A 20,498-nucleotide genomic window follows, 5' to 3' on the forward strand; every position below is an offset into this window, starting at 1 on the left:
ACTAGGGTCAAATTTTTTTTATTCACAACATGATGCACTTTTGGGGAAAAAAATGGGACAGGACAGTGTTTGGTTCAAGACATTCTGAAACTCTTCTCAGTTGTAGTTTATTTATTCAATTAGTGAATCATTGAAAAAGAAAACACTCCCCTTTAGGTCTCAAGAGAAAAAATCAAATACAAACGCTGTGATGATCTCTTAAACACACTCGCGCACACACATACACAATAGGCCTTTGGTCACACTTTTTTTTCTACTGCCAGATAAAATTAAGGGGTAATCCTGACAGAACTAACATTCAGATTTGTTTGCAGGTTTCTGCAGGAAATTTTAATTTTCTTTTTTTTTTTTCAATCTGACAACGTTCTATCTGTCCTTCTGCAGCACGAACACATTGAGCCAGCCAGTTCTGTGTGGAAAGCTAAAATGGACAGTATTAACTAAACAAAGTCTGAAGGTACAATATTTGAATGAGCCAATTACCTGTGACATAATTCACTTAATTATGAAAATATCTCCCGGTCACAAAAAAATGGCAATTCGGCAAACTTTGCTTTGTTTCATCTTGAAGCTCCTCATTTACAATATTTTTCTAGTAAATATTGTTGAAATAACACCAGAGTTGAGTGATTCAGAATTATTCTGCAGCTCCTTAGTTCATATCCATATTTTTGCACATTTGATTTATTTCGACCTTTATTTTATATTGGTCATTATGGACCACACAGGTAATTACACGGGAGTAAATGAACACTACATGGGAAGACCTGTGGACATTCCTAGTTTTGACCCTCCAGGTTACAAAGGCAGATTTGACCCTCATTATATTATCTGGAGGTTGTTTTAAATTAAAATCCTAAAACGGTAAACTCTGACCCAATCGAATGTCACCACGGGGGCAGAGCGTAGCTGAAGACTGAACGATCAGGGGGCCGACGCAGAGCGAGCGTGTCCTCTGAGGTGAAAACCCTGATGGAGCAGCGACCACTGCTCTGTGCACAGGCTGAACTGAAGACGAACTATCGATCCACCTCCAAGAGGAACTGCACAGTTAAACACAAATATAAAAAGGAGAACTGACAAAAATAAAGAGCCAACAGGACTAAAGCCAGCAAAGCAGCAGGTTTAAATATTAGCTTTTTTATAACATGCAAAGCAAGATTCACTCTAAAAGGCGAAACATTTTCACAGTGTCTCATTTTTTCTCCTCCTCTCTCATCTCAAGACCACTTAACGGACCCTCGGTGCTTCAGGCACCTTGTGGCCAGAACTGCTTTACGACTTCTGAGAGCTGCTGTAACTAGGCTTCTCTTGGAGATGGTGCAGACGAAGCTCAGCAGCAGCTCAGCGAGTGCACGTTAAAAAAAATGTGTGAGTAAAATATATATGACAGCCACAACTATGATCCATAAAGACACTGAGCAGTCTGGTTAACATTCAAGGTGCAAAATGACCTATGGTAATAACTAACAGAGCTCTGATGTTTTTTTTTTGTTTTGTTCATAAAGCCAATGGACAAACTAGATACATGAGAAACTGAAAAAGGTCGCCTTGGCTGAGGATACAATTTAATTTAAATAAATTAAATTAAATTCATTCCTGAAAGAAGGGAACAGGTTGTTGAGAACTGTAACAACAGTAACACCATGGCTCAGATGGAACTCTGAGGCAAAGAAGAATCAGTTGGATGTTTGCAGTTATTTGAACGAACCCTCTCGTAACGACCTGACGAACATTACGCAGAGGGGTTCGCTTGGGAAATCATAAACCCTAAACGCAGAGCAAGAGTCCCAAACTAACAAAAAAAAATTATTAAAAATAAAATAATATAATCTTAACAACAATTCAACGTGGGAAGAGTTTGCAGTTTGGCGCCGTTAGTCCAGGTGGTGCTAACAGGGATGTTTTGGCCTGATTCTCGTTCTGATTTTGGACTGGATTGGTGGGATGGGGGCTCTGGAAGCAGCACGCCTCTGAAAACACGGACCCAAGCCTCGCCCCCGTGCCCGTTGTCAAGGCGCCGTAGGGAGGCCGGGGAGGGGTCTTCCTCTTTTTTTTGTGTGTGTGTGTTCGTTTGTTCTCCGTTTCCCGGGCTGCAGGCTCAGTCCAGCTCTATGGGGCTGCTGTCTTCCTGGGCTTCTTCTGCGCCGTCGTCATCCTCGCCTGGACCCATCAGGCTGTTCAGCAGGTTTCCTGCACAAAGCAATTGAGATTTTCCTTTTTCAAAAAGGAGTTTTAATGTTCACGAGTGGAGTTAGATGAGAAGATTGATACCACTCTCGTGTCTGTATGGGAAATGTAAGCTGAGGTTAGCATAAAAACTAGCCTAGCTCTGTCCTATGCCGAGTACCTCTTACACTACACGAACCTGTAAACGCGTCAGAATGCAGGCCACAAACTCAAAATGCCAGTATGGAGTCAAAGTAGAACAATAAGCTTCACTAGTTTCAAAAAATACAAAGCAGCAGGCACCATAGAGCTGATTGATCAAAGTTTTTTTTACTCTGCATACATGATAACAGTGTTGAGGCCACAAGTGTATTTTTGCGGTGAAAGAACAAAACTCATCTATATTTAGATTGTATCATGACAGCAGCATAGAAGCAAAACAACTGCAGAAGATAAACATTTTGAAATCAGCATTTAAATCCTGTACCGGAAATGTTGAGGACTGTGAGTGTGTGCGAGCACTGGCATGAGCAGCAGCCAAACCGAGTCGAGGTTACCATCGTTCATTTCAGAGCTGCTACTCTGTCGCAAAGGTGCTGCACTTTAAAACTAAACTGTATTATAGTTTGGGCATAGCCCTACTGCATAAAAGACCCGAGGGTTAAAGTGCAAACGAATTTCAGCGGCACAAATGTAGAGTTGATCGGGATAAAAATCCTTAAAATCTGCTCGGATGAGCAAAAGCCTCGGTCCACTCACCTAGCAGGCCGCCGTATGATGGGGACTGTTTGGGTGGAACGCCAAAGAAAAGTTGTCCTATTCTGTCAAGATACTGGGGAGCCAGGGAGACGTCCAGGGGGAAGAGGAGGACAAGGGAGACATGGTTGTAAATAAGATTGACAATGAAATTACAGTCAAAGACATGGACTATGTTTACATCCACCACCACCTAGACTCTGTTGGATCTTATCACATCTTAATATTCATTTAATGAAGATGCTTAGCACAACACATTTTTCACCTCCATCGGGAAATGGAGGTGAAAAATATTTAAATAAGCACTGTAGATGGTAATACAACTTTAATTTCCTTAACTCTAAACAAGGTGGTTTCAAGGTATTTAACTAAAACCCAACAACGCACATTGTACACATGGAGGAGTCTTGTTAATGTCACATTACTCATCTAATACAGTGTTAATGGGTGTAATGATGAAAAAAACAACTGAGCATAAAGCTACAGCTCGACACTCACCTCATTATACATGGGGTCCCTCTTCAGGGAAGGTTGATATTGTTCACATAGCACTGTGAAAACTGTTAATTTACCCCTGAGGACCCAAAGACAAGGAAAGTGTCACATACTGCACATCAGTATCATTAATCTATTTATCAAACATTAAACCAGTTCCTGATTCACCCCTGTCAAGCATTAAAGACACAAGTTCACAACAGTAAATGTTAGTTGTTGGTTTTTGAGCAGCAACTTACCCATCCACTGCCAGCAGCAGAAACCAGATAAAGTTTAGTAGAGGCTGGACGAAGGGAGGACCCTTCTCTATGGACGGGTGTTTCTCTGTGTATGTGCTGAACACCACAGAAGCACTGTTTTTGTTCTTTAAGCAGAGGAACCTGGACAGGTTGGGAGGCGAGAGGAGGAAGGGAAGAAACAGAAAAGGTACGGACAATAAATGCAAAAGTAGATGATGGGAGAGACAACGTGACGGGAAGTGTGAGGCAGGTTATGAATTTAACATGTGCGTCTTAAAATCTGACACGAAGTATGGATTACATTTACCGTGATGATATAATAACTCATAGCGGCGCCATGCTTTACGTACTGTAGGACGGCCTGCGCCACAAACATGTCGACCTCGGTGCGGAAGCCTCGTGACGCCGAATACTCCACCAGCATCTGTGCGCACCCCTCACCATCAGACGAATGCAGGAAGTGGTATCGAGACTCACTGTAGTTTTGCTCTGAACATACACAGACAAATATTTCAATAATTTAACTGTTGAGATATGAAGTCGCACTCCGGAAAGGGCAGCTGGGGCAATACAAAGGGAATAGCACACCAGCCTGGTGCTGAGGAAGAAGGACGGGGGCCTATCCTGACGCTGCAGAGTGGTGGCTTGTCATCGCTGATACATACATATTTGATAATCGATGAGATTACTTTGAAACACTTGAATACCATCTCAATACTGGATTAGTGGTTACAGTTTTTCAGTGTCTGTTTTAATCTAATGCATATCATAACTTTTAATAGCCATGTTTTATTACTATCCTTAAACAGATGTTTAACGGATTACCTTTCCACAAGGTGACAGCTAGCAACTGGTGAAACTTTGGGTGACCCAACTTGCCGGAGCCTCCTGTAGACCATTTCAAAGCTCGGGACACAAACGCTACTCTCTCAGGGGAGTTCTGGTCCATCCGGCTGAACAGCTTATCCAGGCTTTCTGCTCAACACACACACACACACACACACACACAAGTCCAACAACATCAAGGAATATCTTTTCTAATATGAAAGTCCTTTTCTGCTTGCCCTCGAGAAAGGCCGGCTTCTCTGAATGGCAAGACAATCTATGGTGGCTTTATGCGTAACGATCGGGACACATTATATTATGCAAACACCATTAACACTCTTTTTACATTTGCAGTGGTAACGTTCCTCTTCCTCTTGTTCCGAACTCTTTCAGTGGCCATTTAATACCAGTTCAAAGTTGCCATTGTAAGCATCTCCTTATTGGCGATTTGAAATCTTGCTGTAAAGCGTACGTACTGTGAAAATTTTCAATGGCAGTAACAGTAATAATAATAATAAATTTCATTTATAGAGCACTTTTCATTGCTAAAAGCAATCTCAACTGTGCTAACAGTAACAATACAAGGCCAAAATGCCAAACAGAGCTCATGTCAATGTGACTCTCTTTCACATTATCAAAAGGACATTGCATATGAAGAACGTCATATCCTGCAGCTATCCTAATAGATTCATTGTTGTAATGGATTCATTGTTGTATTTCAAAAGGCTCAAGGTTACTACTCACCTAATATTTCATCTTCGACTTTTGTCTCAGATTTCTCCAACACTTCCAGCACCAGCATGGACAGATCTGCTGCACTGTTTTGCTACAGACGAAAAACACAATCATTTTTTCTTTGTTTGCTTTTTATCTCAATTGATATTTTCAGGACTACACAATGAGGTTCAATCAATCTATGCATTATGAATTCTCCACACAACTGGTATGCAGATACTGACATTTTTGCACAATAAGGCTGCGTTGCTTAATACCTGGCTACACAAAAGTATGATTCTAGTGTGCAATTGCTCCCAAACTCCAGTTCATATGTTGTTTAATCAGCAATATGCTGTCGTCATCATAGGCATTGCAACGTTGAATGACGATGAAAACTTAAAGGTCTGTTCTTGCATTCACAACATTAGATCGCTACTCTGACATTAAAATTAAACTCAAAAGGGAACCATGAATATGTTCTCCCAACGAAGCTGGTTCATAACACAACGTACCTGGTTATAGCTGAAGAAAAGAAGGGCGCCGTTGTGCATCAGCTCTCTGGCCTCGGCATGTTTTGCCTGTGACATGTACCTGATGGAAAACAAAAATGTCAGCATTACACGGCATGACGCTATCTGCTTGTCGAGCTTTGCTTGCATCTCCGAACACTTACAGCTGCGAGATGAGATACAGGCACACTGCTCATGACTGGGAGGAAAAACTGAAAAACTGAAAGGTGAATAGTATAATCAGATCCCATGTGTCATTAGGCGAAGAGTACATTCACTTCTTTCTTCTCGTGACAGGAATTCAGATGTAAATGTTGTATTGTTCCAATTTTAGCCATGAGGAGGAGCCAACCGGTGATCGTGGTGTGGTGTGTGGAGGGGGGGCTTTTTAATTGGGGTGAATCGGAACAAATGAACTTGTTTCATAAAACATGCTGGAGGCAGGTAGCCAGCCAGTCTGGTAGCACAGCCCCAGCAGCGATCACCAGCTTGTCATGCTATGATGGAGCAACTGTAGCGGCACCATTAGCGTGAATGTTCCCCACTAACGCAGATTCACTGGGAGATGAGGCTTGTTCTGGCTGGACTTTGACTCACTTTCGCCAAATGTGACCAGTGGTCGTTTAAACAGTAGCAGCTGTAAAACAAGATCAAATTTGCCTAAGCAAAAACATGTGTAGCCGTTACAGCCCGGACGGTGCAGTAGGTGGCTACATGCTAACGCAGATGGACAGCTTCAAAGGATTTATTTTGAAAGAAACCGGCGGTTGACAAAACGGTTCTCCCTCGTGTTCAGTTATTTTACACGTGAAATGTGTTCGTCGCGAGTGCACAGCCTCGGACTGTCAGACTTTCTTACATTAGCAGTCCAGACAGCAAGCTAACCGCAGCATTTTGCTAATCGCGTAGCTAGCTAGCTCGCCGAAGTTAGCCACGGTTAGCCGTAGTTAGACAGACAGCATAGCTGTTCAAACAAACGGACGGAACGACCCGAGTGGGTGGGTCCGTGGTGAAACTCAACCAATCAGAAGCGGGCAGGTGCGGCAGCAAGGTTGACAGTCGAATGATCTCGAACAGGCAGGCCCCAAAGCCAAAATGACAATTAACCACTGCACCTACGGAGACGAAAAAACGACGTCTTACCTAAAAAATAAAGTCCTGTACATCTGGTGTGCTTCGTAGTAATCCCCCTTTTCTACACTGGCTCGCAGTTTCCCTTCGACCCGCTGGACGCCTCCGCGGTTCCTGGCATTGGAGCACCTCAGAGACTCCTGCTCCGACATCGTTGTAGCTCCGCGGCAGCGCTCGGCCTCTGCTCAAGTGTTGACACTGGGGGGGGAACCAACCCGGAAAGCTTTAACATGAACAGAGCCTCTTCGCTTGCCGTAGCCGGTAAGGCGTGATAGTAGTAGTAGTAGTAGTAGGCGGCGGCTGCGTGGGTGACTGTGGGAGTGCGGACAGAGTTAATGAAACTTAACTTTCATTAAGCTTAGGGTTAGAAGGGTCAATTATAAGGGTCAGGTTAGTGTTGAAGGGACAATTTGAAACTACTGATCGTCTGTTTTCCCACTGTTGGTACTCAGGACTGGTTGTTAACCCAAATCCTACTGTCTACTCTTCTCACAAGAGAAAACATCAGTTTTGGTATTAATATAAGGGACATTGAGAGTGACTTTATACTAAACAACGTGATACTCCTGGTAAAACTCTGCATTCTCACATCCAATTGGAGGAAAATAAAAAAAAACCTTTTCTCCTTAAAACTCATCAAAGGGACACATGCCAAGTCAGAGCGTGTGACCTCTATGACCTCCAATGCATTTAGGGAAACTTTATTGTCAATGTTACAATTTTTTTTAACATATTTTCTTCTTTTACTTATAACTCTTTATTTATTTCCCTATTACCAATGTGGTTTGGATGTTGTGTGATGTTTGTTGTTATGAACTTGATGCCACAATATCTTGTAATGTTCCATGTAAAATCAAAACATTTAAAAAATGTTTTGATTTTTATTAAATGAAAGCACAGATATTAACACAAAGTGTTAATAACATTGTCGCAAACTTATTAACACTTTGCGACAAAGTAAAGTGTACATCAGGGCATTTATTGGTTTCTGACTAATATGTAGGGGAAAACGGCAAGACGCTATCTTGAACTGGCAGTCTGGCAGTAGTGTGACTTGATGGGTATTGTAAATCCTACCGGCCCAAATCATTTTGTATTTCTTGTTTGTTTCAGTATCACAACCTCACACCGTATCCATACTCGTCGTCGACTTTATATAACGAGCTTGGGTGGGTTGCAACTATAGTGATTCACAAACCTGTAGCTCTTGCAGTACATGCAGTTTGACACTAGATGGCGACAAATACCACCCAAGAGGGAGCATCACCAGCAATAAGTACGTTATGTCCCTACTTTAATTCCACTCTCTGCTCGTATTAAGTACACATCGCGCTGGAGACAGCTCTCCGTCTGATATATTTGCATACACCGCTCCGCCGTACTGTCGCGGGAGAGTGCCCATCAGACTGGCGGCGAAGGTGTCGCGAAGGAAGTGGCCTGCTGCGTCCCCACGCAGAGGAGGGTTTTCCGGTCAAAGTTTTCCTTTGTGATTCGGAAGTGGCGGTGGGACGCCAGAGCCGTCCGTCCTCACAGACACAACAACAACACAAGTGGCGACCATGACACGTAAGCGAACACACACGACGCATTAAATGAAATGGCCTCGGGGCAGCAGTTTTTGGTTGTTGTTATTCTTTCCATGTTCAGACACAACCGCAGCGGGGACAGACGAGACGTGACTACGCCGAGCGGCTAGCTAGCGGGTAGTGGCGGCTGTAGCATGCTAACAGTAGCTAACTCGGGGTGACTGCACTCAGCAGGGGAGCTGGGCTGGTTCGTAGATGCAGTCCGCGATAGGACCAAGTACGTCGGCGTGTCGGTTGGCGAGCCTCCGCGTCCGCCGTGTCGTTTGCGTGACATTGCACACGGTGGCCTCACTTTTAACGTGCGCCCACCCCGCTTAGGGTCGAACTCCCACCCGGGCTAACAGTAGCTTAGCGCGCCTGTCTGTTTTGGACAGTGACAGCTGCGCTGCTGCTGCTGCCGCCACATACTGACATGGGTGGAGAGGCCCCCTGCAGCGGGGGGTCCTCCAGGGCCACACCAGCAGACCTCACGGGGCTCCTGTAGCCGCTTTTATTCACTTCACCTGGGCCCCTTTCACACGGCCTGCTTACAGATGTGCACGTGTCGCTGCTGGCTACCGTCATAATCCGCATTCGAGTAACAGACGTGGGCATGGAGGAAATGCGTACAATAAGTTATTGTCAGTTCTAAGTTTTTGTTGCCTTTGTTTGTTTTTCTCCAATAGAACCGTTCGAGGCCAAGGCCTTCTGAAATGGGAACACACCGCTTGAGGATTTTGTAATACAGGTAAGCCTCGTTCCAATCTGGCCCAGTCAACGCCAAGGCAAGTGTGGACCACATCCTCTACACCTGCCTGCTGGAAGGCGTTGTTATTCTTGGTAGTGGTTTGGCTGTTTTTCTGACTGTGCTGAAATCGTGGCTGTCAGCAGCTGTGCGCGTGTGTGTGTGTGTGTGTGTGTGTACCTATGTAATTGTGATGCATGTCTGGAAAAAGGCCAGTGTGGGCGTGCAGACAGGGGATGCTCGAGCTCTCAAGTATCTCTCCCTTCGGTGCCTTGCACCAGAACAATGCACGCCGCGTGTTGGAACAGCAGCCCGCTGTTTGGCGAAAGTGAATAACGGAGCAACTTATGATGCAACGGGTATGAAAATTGAAAAGCCACCCATTTGAAATGTGTGGTTTGATTAACACACGCCCACACTGATCTCGAGGTGTCTCTTATTGAAGCGTCACTTTGTGCACTGCAGAAATATTGGAGCCTAACACACATTCTCATGTCATCTCGACGACAAGGGGATACGCATCTCACAGCGATGCGAGTCACGGATCACACGTTGTCTTGAAGCCACTGTGTGTCACTGTTAAATCACAGTGCCTTGCACTGTCATTAAGGATACAATGTGTCACGGATACTAGTAATGCGTTATCCAGTGCTTTTCAAAGTACTGAGAAATTTCCTTTTTTAGTGAAGTTCCGTTCTAGCTGTTAACATCTGTGACATGTGATTTGGAGACGATTTGATCAGTTTAAAATGATCATACAAAAGTTGAGTCTGTGTGTTGCTGCCGCTGCTGAGCTGGTGCTCCTTTTAGAATAGTTAGATTAGCTGCGATAACAGAGGATTTGCTCAGCGATGCTGTCATGACCAATAGAAAGACGTGAAGGTGCAATGACAAAGAAGTCTTTTGATGTGGAGGATATCAGGAAGCATAATTCTGTTAACAGGATGGAGAAATATTCCTAAGATTTATGCAAAGACATTTGTTTCACTATATCTGTAATATGAACATGGATTTAGGTGTGATTTATGGAGATATCCTTCATGCCATACCACATTTTCACTTTACTGAAAAAATACGGGGACTAAAACAACCTCTCAGTGCGGCTGGAAAGGTATTGAAGCTCACCAGTTGAACTTTCCTTCAGGGATCAGGGATCTTTTGAGCAACTCAGTTAACCTGAGTTCCCAGCAGATAAGCCGCCAGGGTCTAAATAAAGTTATTAGGAGATGGTTTTACCCCCAGAAAGGTTCCGGCTTGAGGGGCCGTGCCGTCTTAAGGTTCAAGAATGTTCTGTATAGAGCTTTCGGTGCTGACTGTTGCCGATTGGTCAAGTACACTAATGTTTTCCAGGATACTAATGATGTTTTTGACAAAATGCTCAACTGTGAACACGTTTATCCTGACACTTGTAGCTGACAAAGCTGGATGAAGCAGCAAAAGGTCTTAAAGAAAATTATAGATATTTCCTACTGCTTAGCTGTAATCTGATAGATCTGCAGATACTGTCATATTTGTTTTAAATAAATGGTTTAAACAAAAAATAAAGCAGATTCACACGAGAACTATAAACTCAAAAGATAAAAAAATCTAAGTTTATCGTAAAAAATGTGTCTTAAAACTGAATTAAGAGTCCGTTTTGACCATTTATACCAGACAACCACAATGATTTTGCATGCTCAAAGGGTATGCGCCGTCAGAAATGAAACAAACCGTTCCTTTGATTAAAATCAAGGATTTCTCTAGGTTGTAAAAATACCAGGAAACATTTGGGATAATGCAAGTACACAACTCAACAAAACATACATCATATGTCTCGGCATCTTTAGATATTTTAATGCCGAAAATGTATATGTATGTGTTACAAACATCCCGAGGCCAGCAACATCAAATGCACATTTAGTGGGTCCGGTGTGCCTCTATTCAGACGCGCTCCGGCATTTTATTGTGAGCGAGAAGTGAGTGACATCTCAGACAACACTGCCTCATTGTGTTCGGCCCTGCTGTGCAGTCATGACGGAATCCCCGTCAGAACCCCACAGCTAGGAAACACATTTGTAGAGAGGGCAGGAGCGAGATCAAAACACAAGCATAACAGTGGGCTTGTCCTTTTGTAATCGACAATTAGTGATTAGCTGCCTCTGTCCAGAGGAGTGTCTCATGAAGGAAGATAACCAGTTACACCAGGCACACTCGAGTAAATCAGGAAAAGCTCTTCCGTAAAGCAGGTGTGAATAGATTATCCTTTACAATGGAACGTATCCCTTCAGACTGATTCAGACAGATGTAGCTTCACTTCCTGCTTAGCCAGTTAATATTACAAATGTACCTGTCGGGCTGAAACACAGCGTTTCTTCTGGTGTCTCACCCCAGTATGGTCCGTCATTACTACTGTAGTGTTGGGTCGGGCTGATGCCAGGCTCTGCAAGTGCAGGGTTCACAGCAGAAAGCGCTAAATGGCAGTGCTACTATGGCAGTATGACGGCAATGGACTTGATAGCTGATGTATTGGTAATTCATAATTCATGTAATGCCTTTTGGGGGTCTGTGTAAAGTCAAGTCATGTTGCATCTAATTTGTTTTAATACATGAAACAGCAACATGTTATTTATACACTTTAGATTTTCTGTGGTTCAAGCAAGCGGTGTTTTCCAATATGTTGAACTATTCCTTTAAGTCATAACCTTCTAGTTACATGATAGCCAGGTGTGTGTGAATCTGATCCCATTCGCTCTGGGTTAACTTTATGAACAGTTACACTCTAGTCTGTGTTGTAAGGGTTCACTCAAGTGAAGCTTTTCACACACACCTTTTTTTATAGCTTCCTTTATGAAATACCTCCAGCTCTGAGCTTAAACTGTAACATGGGTTAAATTAATGGAAATTACACTAAGGTTGTTAAGAAGAAAGAAAGGGGGAAAAATTCCATAAACAGAGTTTGGCCTCTCTAAAGCAGCGGCCACAGCAACAGTTGTAAAAGCTCAAACATGCAAATTCTTCCTCGTTGGTCGATTTGACTCGCAACCGCATAATTCTTCCTCATTTCACAGTTGTTTTTGTATGTGTGAGAGAGACACAGGCGGAGGGAGAAAGAAAGGTGCTCAGTTTCCTCGTCCTGACTTGTAGCCTGTAAAAGTAGCCTGGGTACCATTTATCTTGATTTTATTTTATTCCATTGCTTTGTGCAGAACTCAACTCTGATTTGCTAAGAAGAGCAATCCAGTGTATTCAATTTCTGCACATGCAACATGTTTGGAACAAAGGAGGGTTTACTTATAACATTCCTACCATTTGCCAAATATAAAGTTACTACATTTTACACTGGAATGTCGGGGGTTTTCCCAAGCTTTCTGGAAGGTTATTGTGCAAGATTAGTGAGAAATAAAACAGAACAAATATAAGCACTGATCAAGTGAGCTCTTTGTCCTGACGTGAGCTGTGCACCATAAAAAACAACACTGGTAAGTATAGTCAATGGATTGAACTGTAATTATATCATCCTCTCATGACCATCTGACAATGTAGCAACTTTTGGCTTCAAGCCAAGATTTTTGTTCTGCTGGACGTCTGTAGACAGAATACTTTCCCAGTGGCCACTCCACAGCTGACTGAGTTCCTTGTGCTACAAGTCGATTCCTCTGTCGCTCTCATTCGTCTCACATTATTATTTACTCCGACAGTCAATCATTTTCTATGAGCTCATCACCAATGACCGACATAATAATAATAATTGTTTGACAGATTTTTCTCCCTGGTTCATTCCTGTCCATAAAGACGTCGGGAGACACTAAGAAGTAATTTTGTCTCATCGTGAATTTATTTCCTCAGTGGCGGCGGAACATGTAACAGCCGATATTTTTAATCAGACTTAAAACCAAACCCTTGATTCTTGACACTGATTAACCCTGAAAGACTCACTAAAGATAGATTCATTACTGGCAGAGCAAAATTAAAGCCACAAGCTACCCATAATGCATCATGTAAAAAAGACTAGTTACACTGGTGCTCTCTCGCTTCCAAAATAATATCTGTTGTAATGAATGGAGACTTTCAGAAAAATGTAGTGAGTGTAGAGCAGTAGCTCTGCACCTCAGTCTCATAATGGGGGAAACCCTGAAACTACAGTATGTTTTTTGTTGAACAATAATTGGTTTTTCATTGGCTGAGAGAGTAGGATGTTTGATGTCCAATCTCCAATTGTCATGAATTTTAAAATGTCTGCAAGTAATTGAAAAACTAAACTGTGTAAAAAAATTATCTTTAACTACTTTTTCTGTTTGTCTGCAGATAATTTTTTTATCAGCCTGGCAAGCATAAGCATCGGCCCATACCGATTATCTCAAAATGCCCGATATAGGCCTTACTGATTAATCCATTAGGGGCTCAGGAGGTAGAGCTGGTCATCTACTTATTTGATGGCTTCTCCTTTCTGCACGTCAAAGTGACCTGGGTCAAGACACCGACTGTGCTGTCAGTGTGTTAATAGGATGTGTAAGGAGGAGCATGAATGAGTGCGAGTGTATTAACGTGGCTCATAGCGTGAAGCGCTCTTTGAGTGTTTGTTCGGACTATAAAAGCACAACAGTATAAACCTAAGGTGTGCTGCTGCCGTGCTGTTTCAAGCTAGCAGTAATTGCATTTTACTTGTGTGGGCAGAAGCATTGCTACAATGACGCAGCATTATGAGAAAATGTTGTTGAGCGTAATGCGGCGATGAATTGATGTTCACCGCTGTTAACAGAACGTGCTCCATAGCTAAAATATAACCTGCTCACCTCTCCAATTATATAATGACCATCTTTGCAGTTGTACTGAAGTTTGTCTGTGCCTATTACATGTACAAGTAAACATTGAGATAAAACAAAACTTTTTATATTCTATTTTAGGGAGAGAATTATTACAGGTTGCACCTCAAATCTAATTTCGCTTTATTCTTTCTAAAAATCAAAACGAGCCGATTGATGCGTCCTAATCTATAATTTTCCTCTATTTGCTCCAGGTCTCTCCGTCGCCCTGTCAACACCACACCCACACAGAGGGGAGGGGCCAAGTCCTGGAGGTATGGAAGTCACAGCGACGCCAGCCTCCGCCCCGAGCCCTCGGAGCGAGGTGGTGACAAGCGAGCTTCAGGAGCTGTCCATTCAGCCTCCTCCCAACGAGATGCCTCTACAGGAGCGCAAGAATGGTGAGGCACACAAACACACACACACACACACACACACACACACACACACACACACACACACACACACACACACACACACACTGTTTTTTGTTGCAGTCACCAGTACTTGCCTATCACATCTCGGTGTGTTTGCTTTTGGATGAACTGGCCAGAGATGTTGTCAAACATTAGCATTTAGCAAAACATTTTTGTACAGTCCTGCTTCAACTGCCACTAACTGTAATGTCCAATGAAATACACAAGAGCACATGTTGTAGGTCAAATGTTAATGCACCGCTGTTAACCTCACTTGCTACTGGCGTGGTGGTTTAAACTGCTCCACAGTGTTTTGGCTTCCAAGATAACTCCATAAATGCTTTTGATATAAAGCTATACTGTTTTCAGGTCATTTTTGTTGGACAGATAACATCACATAAGAGCCATCATTTGGTAAGGAGTAGAACAGACAGCCATGCCACTTTGCTTGCTGGTCAACCCTCTTGCAAAAGGGGTTTTCCTCAATGGTAGTGTTTTCCCGACACATCTTCACTCGCCTGCAGCTCTCCTCCCGGGTAATCGGCTGGTGTACTGCAGCCTTGAAGACATGTTGGGACATTGTCTATGTGCACGTTGCCCCTTTGCCCCTACCACCTGACTCTTGGCTCTCATCACAAGTTTGACCGGATCTGAAGAAGGCAGACAATTACTGACCCTTTGTCAACTAGATTAATTTCGAAGTCTACAACATAAGGGTCATATTTGCAGATTTGTTTTTCCAGACTATATGGGACAGTTTTTCTGTCAGATCTACTGCGTGAATTTACAGGACACACTCTTCCATCATGTTACAGAAGTCGTAGGCCTGTGTTCTTCTTTCAGGTGATATCAGGTGAACATTTTGTCTACTCATCATAGAGATGGACTGTTTCCAACAAAAATTCCTCTAAGCTAAAAATGTGTGTACGGAAAACACGTTACATAAGTTGGACTACGAAGAAGCAGAAGAAACTTATGTGAGAGGCAGAAGTTAAATGTCAGATGTGCCTGTACAGTATGTCTTGTTCCTTTTGTCAGTGGAGAGTTTTCCTCCCCACGGAGGGGGTTTAAAGTCAAGGGAGACACAAAGATTTAAATGCTCTGGTGAGAGAGTGCACACGCATGCGTGTACGTGGGCAATGAAGTCTCCAGAAAGAAGGGAGTGAAGAAGCTGCTGTACCTAATTGGCTTGCTCCTCTGCGCTGACCTCTATTACAGGAGATTAGTGTGTGCTTCTTGTTTGCTGTGTGGATGTTAAGACTCTGCAGGCCTTTTTGTGTCTTAAAGTACTCGACTCTGTGCTGAGAGATGTGCATCAGCTTCCTTTGGTTTGAATCTTTGTGGGGAACTTGAGTTCGCTACAGTCATTTGGTTTACTAAGGTTCATGCTTCCTAACTGCCACTGAATCAAAATCTACAAATGAACTTAAAGGAAGCTTGTTAATTGGGCAGTAGAGCTAAATTCGATAGAAATGTCAAAACAGACATTTATACTGAAAATTAATATGTAATTGTGGAAAAAAAGCCACACTGCGGTGGATGCCTGCCTTAATGGACCTTGGCATCACTGAATGTGCTACATGACTGACTGGACTCACTTCAACAACAACGTTGTGGTAATGATGGCAGAGAGTTCACAACCCAAATCAGCCGCAGAGAGAGTGATTTGCACTCAGGGCTAAAATCTAATCTCTGAAATCCCCCATTTGGATTTTGGTTAGTAGTTGGCAAAGTTGTAGAACGTCAAGATAACGTTGTACGAAGGCTATGTAAGATACAGTTAGCCTTCCATACCAGCACTAGCAGCCTGAGGGCACATCTTGAAAATATGAACCCAAATTTGGGGAAGGCGATGCAAACAGCCAAGTCGATGTAGGTCTTGTGATGTTTGTGTTCAAATAGATAAACCTACACAACTACACAAATCTAAGTTAGCTAATCTATTAGTTGATCGACAGAACATTATTTTGCAGCTAGTTTACAGTAATCAACCATTAAGGTCTTTTTTTCCAAGCAGAAATGTCAAACATTTGCTGATCCTAGTTTCTCGACTGTATGAATTCGCTGCTCTCTGATGTATATCAGACAAAGTCTGTTGAGGTTGTTTCCTGTCATCTGTTCCGTTTACATCATCACATCTTTAAAAGAACAAAAAAAAAACACCACAACTCATGTTTTCTATTGAGTTTAGGCTGCTACAGTATGTAGTGCCACATGACATCAGATTGCATATTTCTCCATTGACTTAGTTCTACTAAACATCAAACATCTGTGGATGGAAAGCACTCCAAAAAAAAAAAAAAAAAATCACAAACTTTTTTAATGTTTCTGTCACCAATTTCAACAGAGTCAGACACAGTCTGTTAGGTGTTGAAGTATCCCTGGCATAGTGTAACTGTTCCTCACACACACCTTGCCATATCAGAAATGTCACCCACACAGGCCATTGTTCCAAGCTGGGCGTTGGTTGCCCGGTGTAGTGGAGACAGTTGGTTGACCTGCTGTTGATTTGTCAGGAGAGAGAAAAGGTTTGGCAAGGTTGGACCAGTAAATCATTTACCATCTTCGGGGGGGGGGGATAACGCACAGTTACACATGCAATAAAAATCTACATCGCTGAAAGAAGTCGAAGCACTGTGGCTACTAGCTTGTAAGGGTAGAAAGCAGAGGAAGCTTTATGCTACATGATCAGTATTTCAGGCGATGTTTACATGGCTTCAGAAATGTTTAAGAGCGGTCCTGTGACTGTATGTCACAGGGCCATGTTTACCTCACAGAACCACACAAAAGACTCACACTCTCTCACACACAGCCTCAGGCCACCACTCCCAAATTTTAACAACCTCCCCTCTAGTTGGCTTGTCCCTTACACACTTCATCCTGCCAGCCAGACACAGGCATGTTGCTGCAAGTACTCCAGAGCAAAGATGCTTACAGAGCACCGGGGTGGATGCATTGCATGTAGCTTCAAGTGCATGTCTCTGCGCATACAGCACATTGTGGCAGAGTGGAATGCCCGCATAGTAAATGACTATCAAAGCTCTATCTCTGACACCAACTTATGCAATCTTTTTATTGCGCAAGGCTCCTTCTCCAGTAACAGACGAGCGCCAGAGATCTATTGTCAAACACATATGTCTATATATATGTAGAGAGAAGACGTGTTTTTCAGGATGAAGATGAGATACAACTGTTTAGGTCAATGTACATGTGTGTGTGTGTGTGTGTGTGTGTGTGTGTGTGTGTGTGTGTGTGTGTGTGTGTGTGTGTGTGTGTGTGTGTGTGTGTGTGTGTGTGTGTGTGTGTGTGTGTGTGTGTGTGTGTGTGTGTGTGTGTGTGTGTGTGTGTGTGTGCGTGCGTGCGTGCGTGCGTGCGTGCGTGCGTGCGTGCGTGCGTGCGTGCGTGCGTGCGTGCGTGCGTGCGTGCGTGCGTGCGTGCGTGCGTGCGTGCGTGCGTGCGTGCGTGCGTGCGTGCGTGCGTGCGTGCGTGCGTGCGTGCGTGCGTGTGAGAGAGAGAGAGAGAGAGAGAGAGTCAGCTTTGATTCAAGATATACAATATCTTGAATCAGGGGCTGACACGACAGAGAATGTCCTTAAAAGCAGTTCACATTTCCTGTTCTCCCCAGTTCTTCCACGGCACATAAAAGGCAGTCACGGTATGATAATGTGACTGAGATCATTCAAAACCTTGAGGTTGTGAAGGCAGTTTGAATGTGGTGCTGCAGCAGCAGCACAAGGGGGAGAGGAGAGGAGGGGGAAGTCGTGTCTGAAATGGCAGTATTGCATAACTTTTCAAGAGAGGGAAAAGAAGGAAAGCAAGAAAGGAGGGGTTGTGTTACTAGTACTTGTGGAGCTGAGTCTTGTTTAGTTTTTTTTAACTTCCAAAGTGGAGGAGAGAGTGCAGAGGAGTGACTCTGGCTCAAAAAAGTTCACGGGAGCAGGAACGGGGGTGGAAAAAGGTGTAGCCACGGAGAGACTGGAGCCCATGGGTGGACCTTGTTGTTATCCAAGGAGCAAGAAGGGACAGACACGCAAGACCTACACACGCCCTCTCTGCCGGGGCATGCACACACTTGTACACAGACAGTCCAGAGACAGGGAATGTAGAGTGCACTGCAACCTGTGGAGTACGAGCTGCCGGTGAGAGGAAAACGTGGTTTTAATGTGGTTTCTCTCTTGCTGGACTTCTTTTCAGTCTCCTACTGCTGTTGTGTTTTTTTTCTCCTCACACTATTCCCTTTGCTTGTGTGGGGAGTATGAATCGCTGAACTTGCTTGGAGGGTGAAGTTTCCCCACGGCGTGGTGCAGTGGGATATGACTTTCCCGTCAGGTAACGTCCATTTCTGTACGCCGTCCTCCTGCTTTCTCAGCTAGCTGATTGCAGTTGTGGTGTGAGAGCTTTGCATGTATCGGTAAATCTCAGGTGCTGTGACGTCGCAGTCTGAAAAGCTGGTTTTCTTATTTGTATGAGAATGGCTGCTCCGCATTCAAAACTTTACACAAGCTTTTTCGGAGACGCTTACCATCCCTATGAACCAAACCTGTTGGTATTTAAGGATGGAGACAGTGATATATGCTTTATCGCTGTTTTACTCGAAGCTTGCGAAATGGGGAGCTCTGTAGCCACAAGGGAAATAATCAATTAAATGGCGAAATAGACCCCAAACCTTTAGATGTTGCTAAAATGGATAATGATCTACAGTGTGGAGGCAGTTCTTTCACAAGTTTGAGTTTGTGTTCAAATAAACCACAGTGTTTCCCCTAGGTTTACTGGTTTGAGGGGGGGTAGGGATAGGTTTCACACAGGAGCCCGCAGGAATGAGGAACAAGGTGTATAGCAAATGTGTGAATGTTCTGTTTGGCATTATATATATATATATATTTTTTTTAAACATCTTTTTTTATTAATTTGACTTTTCTGGGGGGTGGGGGCACACAGAACCATACAGCATGTGCAGTAGTGTGTAAATGTAGTTTTTAAGGGTTAACCTTAGAGGGCTATGAGGCAAGGTTTTCGGGGCAAGGTTTTTAGAGATTGACAGCCCCCCCAAAAAATTTTAAAAAATTAAAATAAGACATGGCACCACTGCTCCCTCAGGCCAGAGACCAGTATCCAGACTACAGAGGTTTGGCTGAGGGAAGTGGAACAGAGAACACAGGCTGGGCTGGCTGACGGAGACTGGAGCCGGGGGGACAAACTGGGTTAGACGCATCACGGACTCTGCTCCAGATCGGAGGGGAAATGACCCTCTCAGTTTGGTCAGAACAGATTGTTCCAGATCATGACACAGGACCAGACAGTGGGGTTCAGATGGTACCTGCAATGAGTCAGTGTCCAGCTCTGTCTTCAGGAAGAATCAACTGTGATTTTTTTTTAATCGCAGTCAGTTTTTATTTCTACCACATGCTACAGCCACTGATTTCACTGATTAACACAGCTAAATTAGATCAGTGGGGTTGCTATAGTTCTTGGGTTTCAATTGAAAACCTGCTTGACTGTTGTGTTGCAGACACACAGGCAAGTTAAAATTGTCTGGTCCAGAAACAGAGATTCCCTCGAGCCTGACTGAGCTACAGGGATTTTGTGGAAATTTTCGTTGAACTTTGTTGTCACGAAAAATAAACCATTTTGTGTCGGGGCACTTGTTACCACATAGAATCTACAGCTTGATTGGATATGCAAAGAGCCACTGGGAGTTAGAGTAATGGAAGAATGACTTTTAAAGAGTGGTCAAGGAAAAGCTGCTGACTCAGTCAGGGAGGCTGTGGCTGACTACATCATCCAGACTCGTAAATTAAAAAACGGATGAAGATCCTGTTTCTCTTCATCCCTAACCCTGCATAATGTCAATAATTTACACCATCACGTTGGATCATTATCGCATCCAGAAATAAAAAGCGCCAATGTAATCTGATCCCACACAACCGGACGCTAATGCTGTTGCGCAGTGTTTAAGATGCAATAGCTAGATATGTAGCAGAGGCTAGCCCAGCCCAGCCGTGGTTTCAGGGAGACTGATGGTGCTGTTATGTAACAGACTGGGAGGCTGCCAGCAGCAGAGAGATGCCCTACAGCGCTCACTCCGGCTCAGAGGAGGAAGGGAGAGCGAAGGGAAGAATGAGACGGGGAGACTGATAAATGGAGGAAAGG

General features: G+C 43.7%; 2 protein-coding genes across 10 annotated transcripts in view; one reads left to right on the top strand and one right to left on the bottom strand.

The window, feature by feature from the left end:
* Positions 1–68: 68 nt before the first annotated feature.
* On the bottom strand, positions 69–7,054 carry get4 (guided entry of tail-anchored proteins factor 4). Of its 3 annotated transcripts, none has more exons than XM_035612912.2 (9): positions 6,854–7,050; positions 5,714–5,792; positions 5,229–5,310; positions 4,485–4,634; positions 4,010–4,148; positions 3,660–3,800; positions 3,424–3,499; positions 2,929–3,001; positions 69–2,193 (listed from the first exon to the last, which is right to left on the bottom strand). In XM_035612912.2, the coding sequence occupies exons 1-9, from the start codon at positions 6,991–6,993 to the stop codon at positions 2,102–2,104; spliced, it is 972 nt and encodes a 323-aa protein (XP_035468805.1). In that variant the 5' UTR covers positions 6,994–7,050; the 3' UTR covers positions 69–2,101. The 3 variants fall into 3 exon arrangements, 2 of the variants coding, with proteins under 2 accessions (XP_035468805.1, XP_035468806.1); XM_035612913.2 differs by lacking the exon at positions 6,854–7,050 and adding an exon at positions 5,875–6,058; XR_004785686.1 differs by lacking the exon at positions 69–2,193 and having other exon boundaries at positions 2,935–3,001; positions 3,967–4,148; positions 6,854–7,054.
* A 1,100-nt stretch (positions 7,055–8,154) lies between these two features.
* The window catches only part of mrtfab (myocardin related transcription factor Ab), a 43,104-nt gene continuing 30,760 nt past the window's right edge, over positions 8,155–20,498 (top strand). For 2 of the 7 annotated variants that reach the window (XM_035612064.2, XM_035612067.2), the window contains exons 1-3: positions 8,158–8,407; positions 9,093–9,154; positions 14,148–14,333. In XM_035612064.2, coding sequence (XP_035467957.2) covers positions 14,210–14,333 — 124 coding nt within the window. In that variant the 5' untranslated portion in view covers positions 8,158–8,407; positions 9,093–9,154; positions 14,148–14,209. Of the gene's footprint in view, positions 8,408–9,092; positions 9,155–14,147; positions 14,334–18,295; positions 18,488–18,528; positions 18,678–20,498 lie in introns of those variants that run through there. The other 5 variants (XM_035612058.2, XM_035612063.2, XM_047327491.1 and 2 more) reach the window with 5 other exon arrangements.

This window comes from Scophthalmus maximus, chromosome 16 (genome assembly GCF_022379125.1).
Source record: "Scophthalmus maximus strain ysfricsl-2021 chromosome 16, ASM2237912v1, whole genome shotgun sequence".
In the NCBI taxonomy this organism is placed as follows: domain Eukaryota; kingdom Metazoa; phylum Chordata; class Actinopteri; order Pleuronectiformes; family Scophthalmidae; genus Scophthalmus; species Scophthalmus maximus.

Coding starts and splice junctions, on each gene's coding strand:
- get4 (XM_035612912.2), bottom strand. CDS start 6,993: ATGTCGGAGCAGGAGTCTCTGAGGTGCTCCAATGCCAGGAACCGCGGA. Junction 5,793..6,853: donor TACAGGACTTTATTTTTTAG/GTAAGACGTCGT, acceptor GTTTTCCATCAG/GTACATGTCACAGGCAAAAC. Junction 5,311..5,713: donor TTTTCTTCAGCTATAACCAG/GTACGTTGTGTT, acceptor TTTCGTCTGTAG/CAAAACAGTGCAGCAGATCT.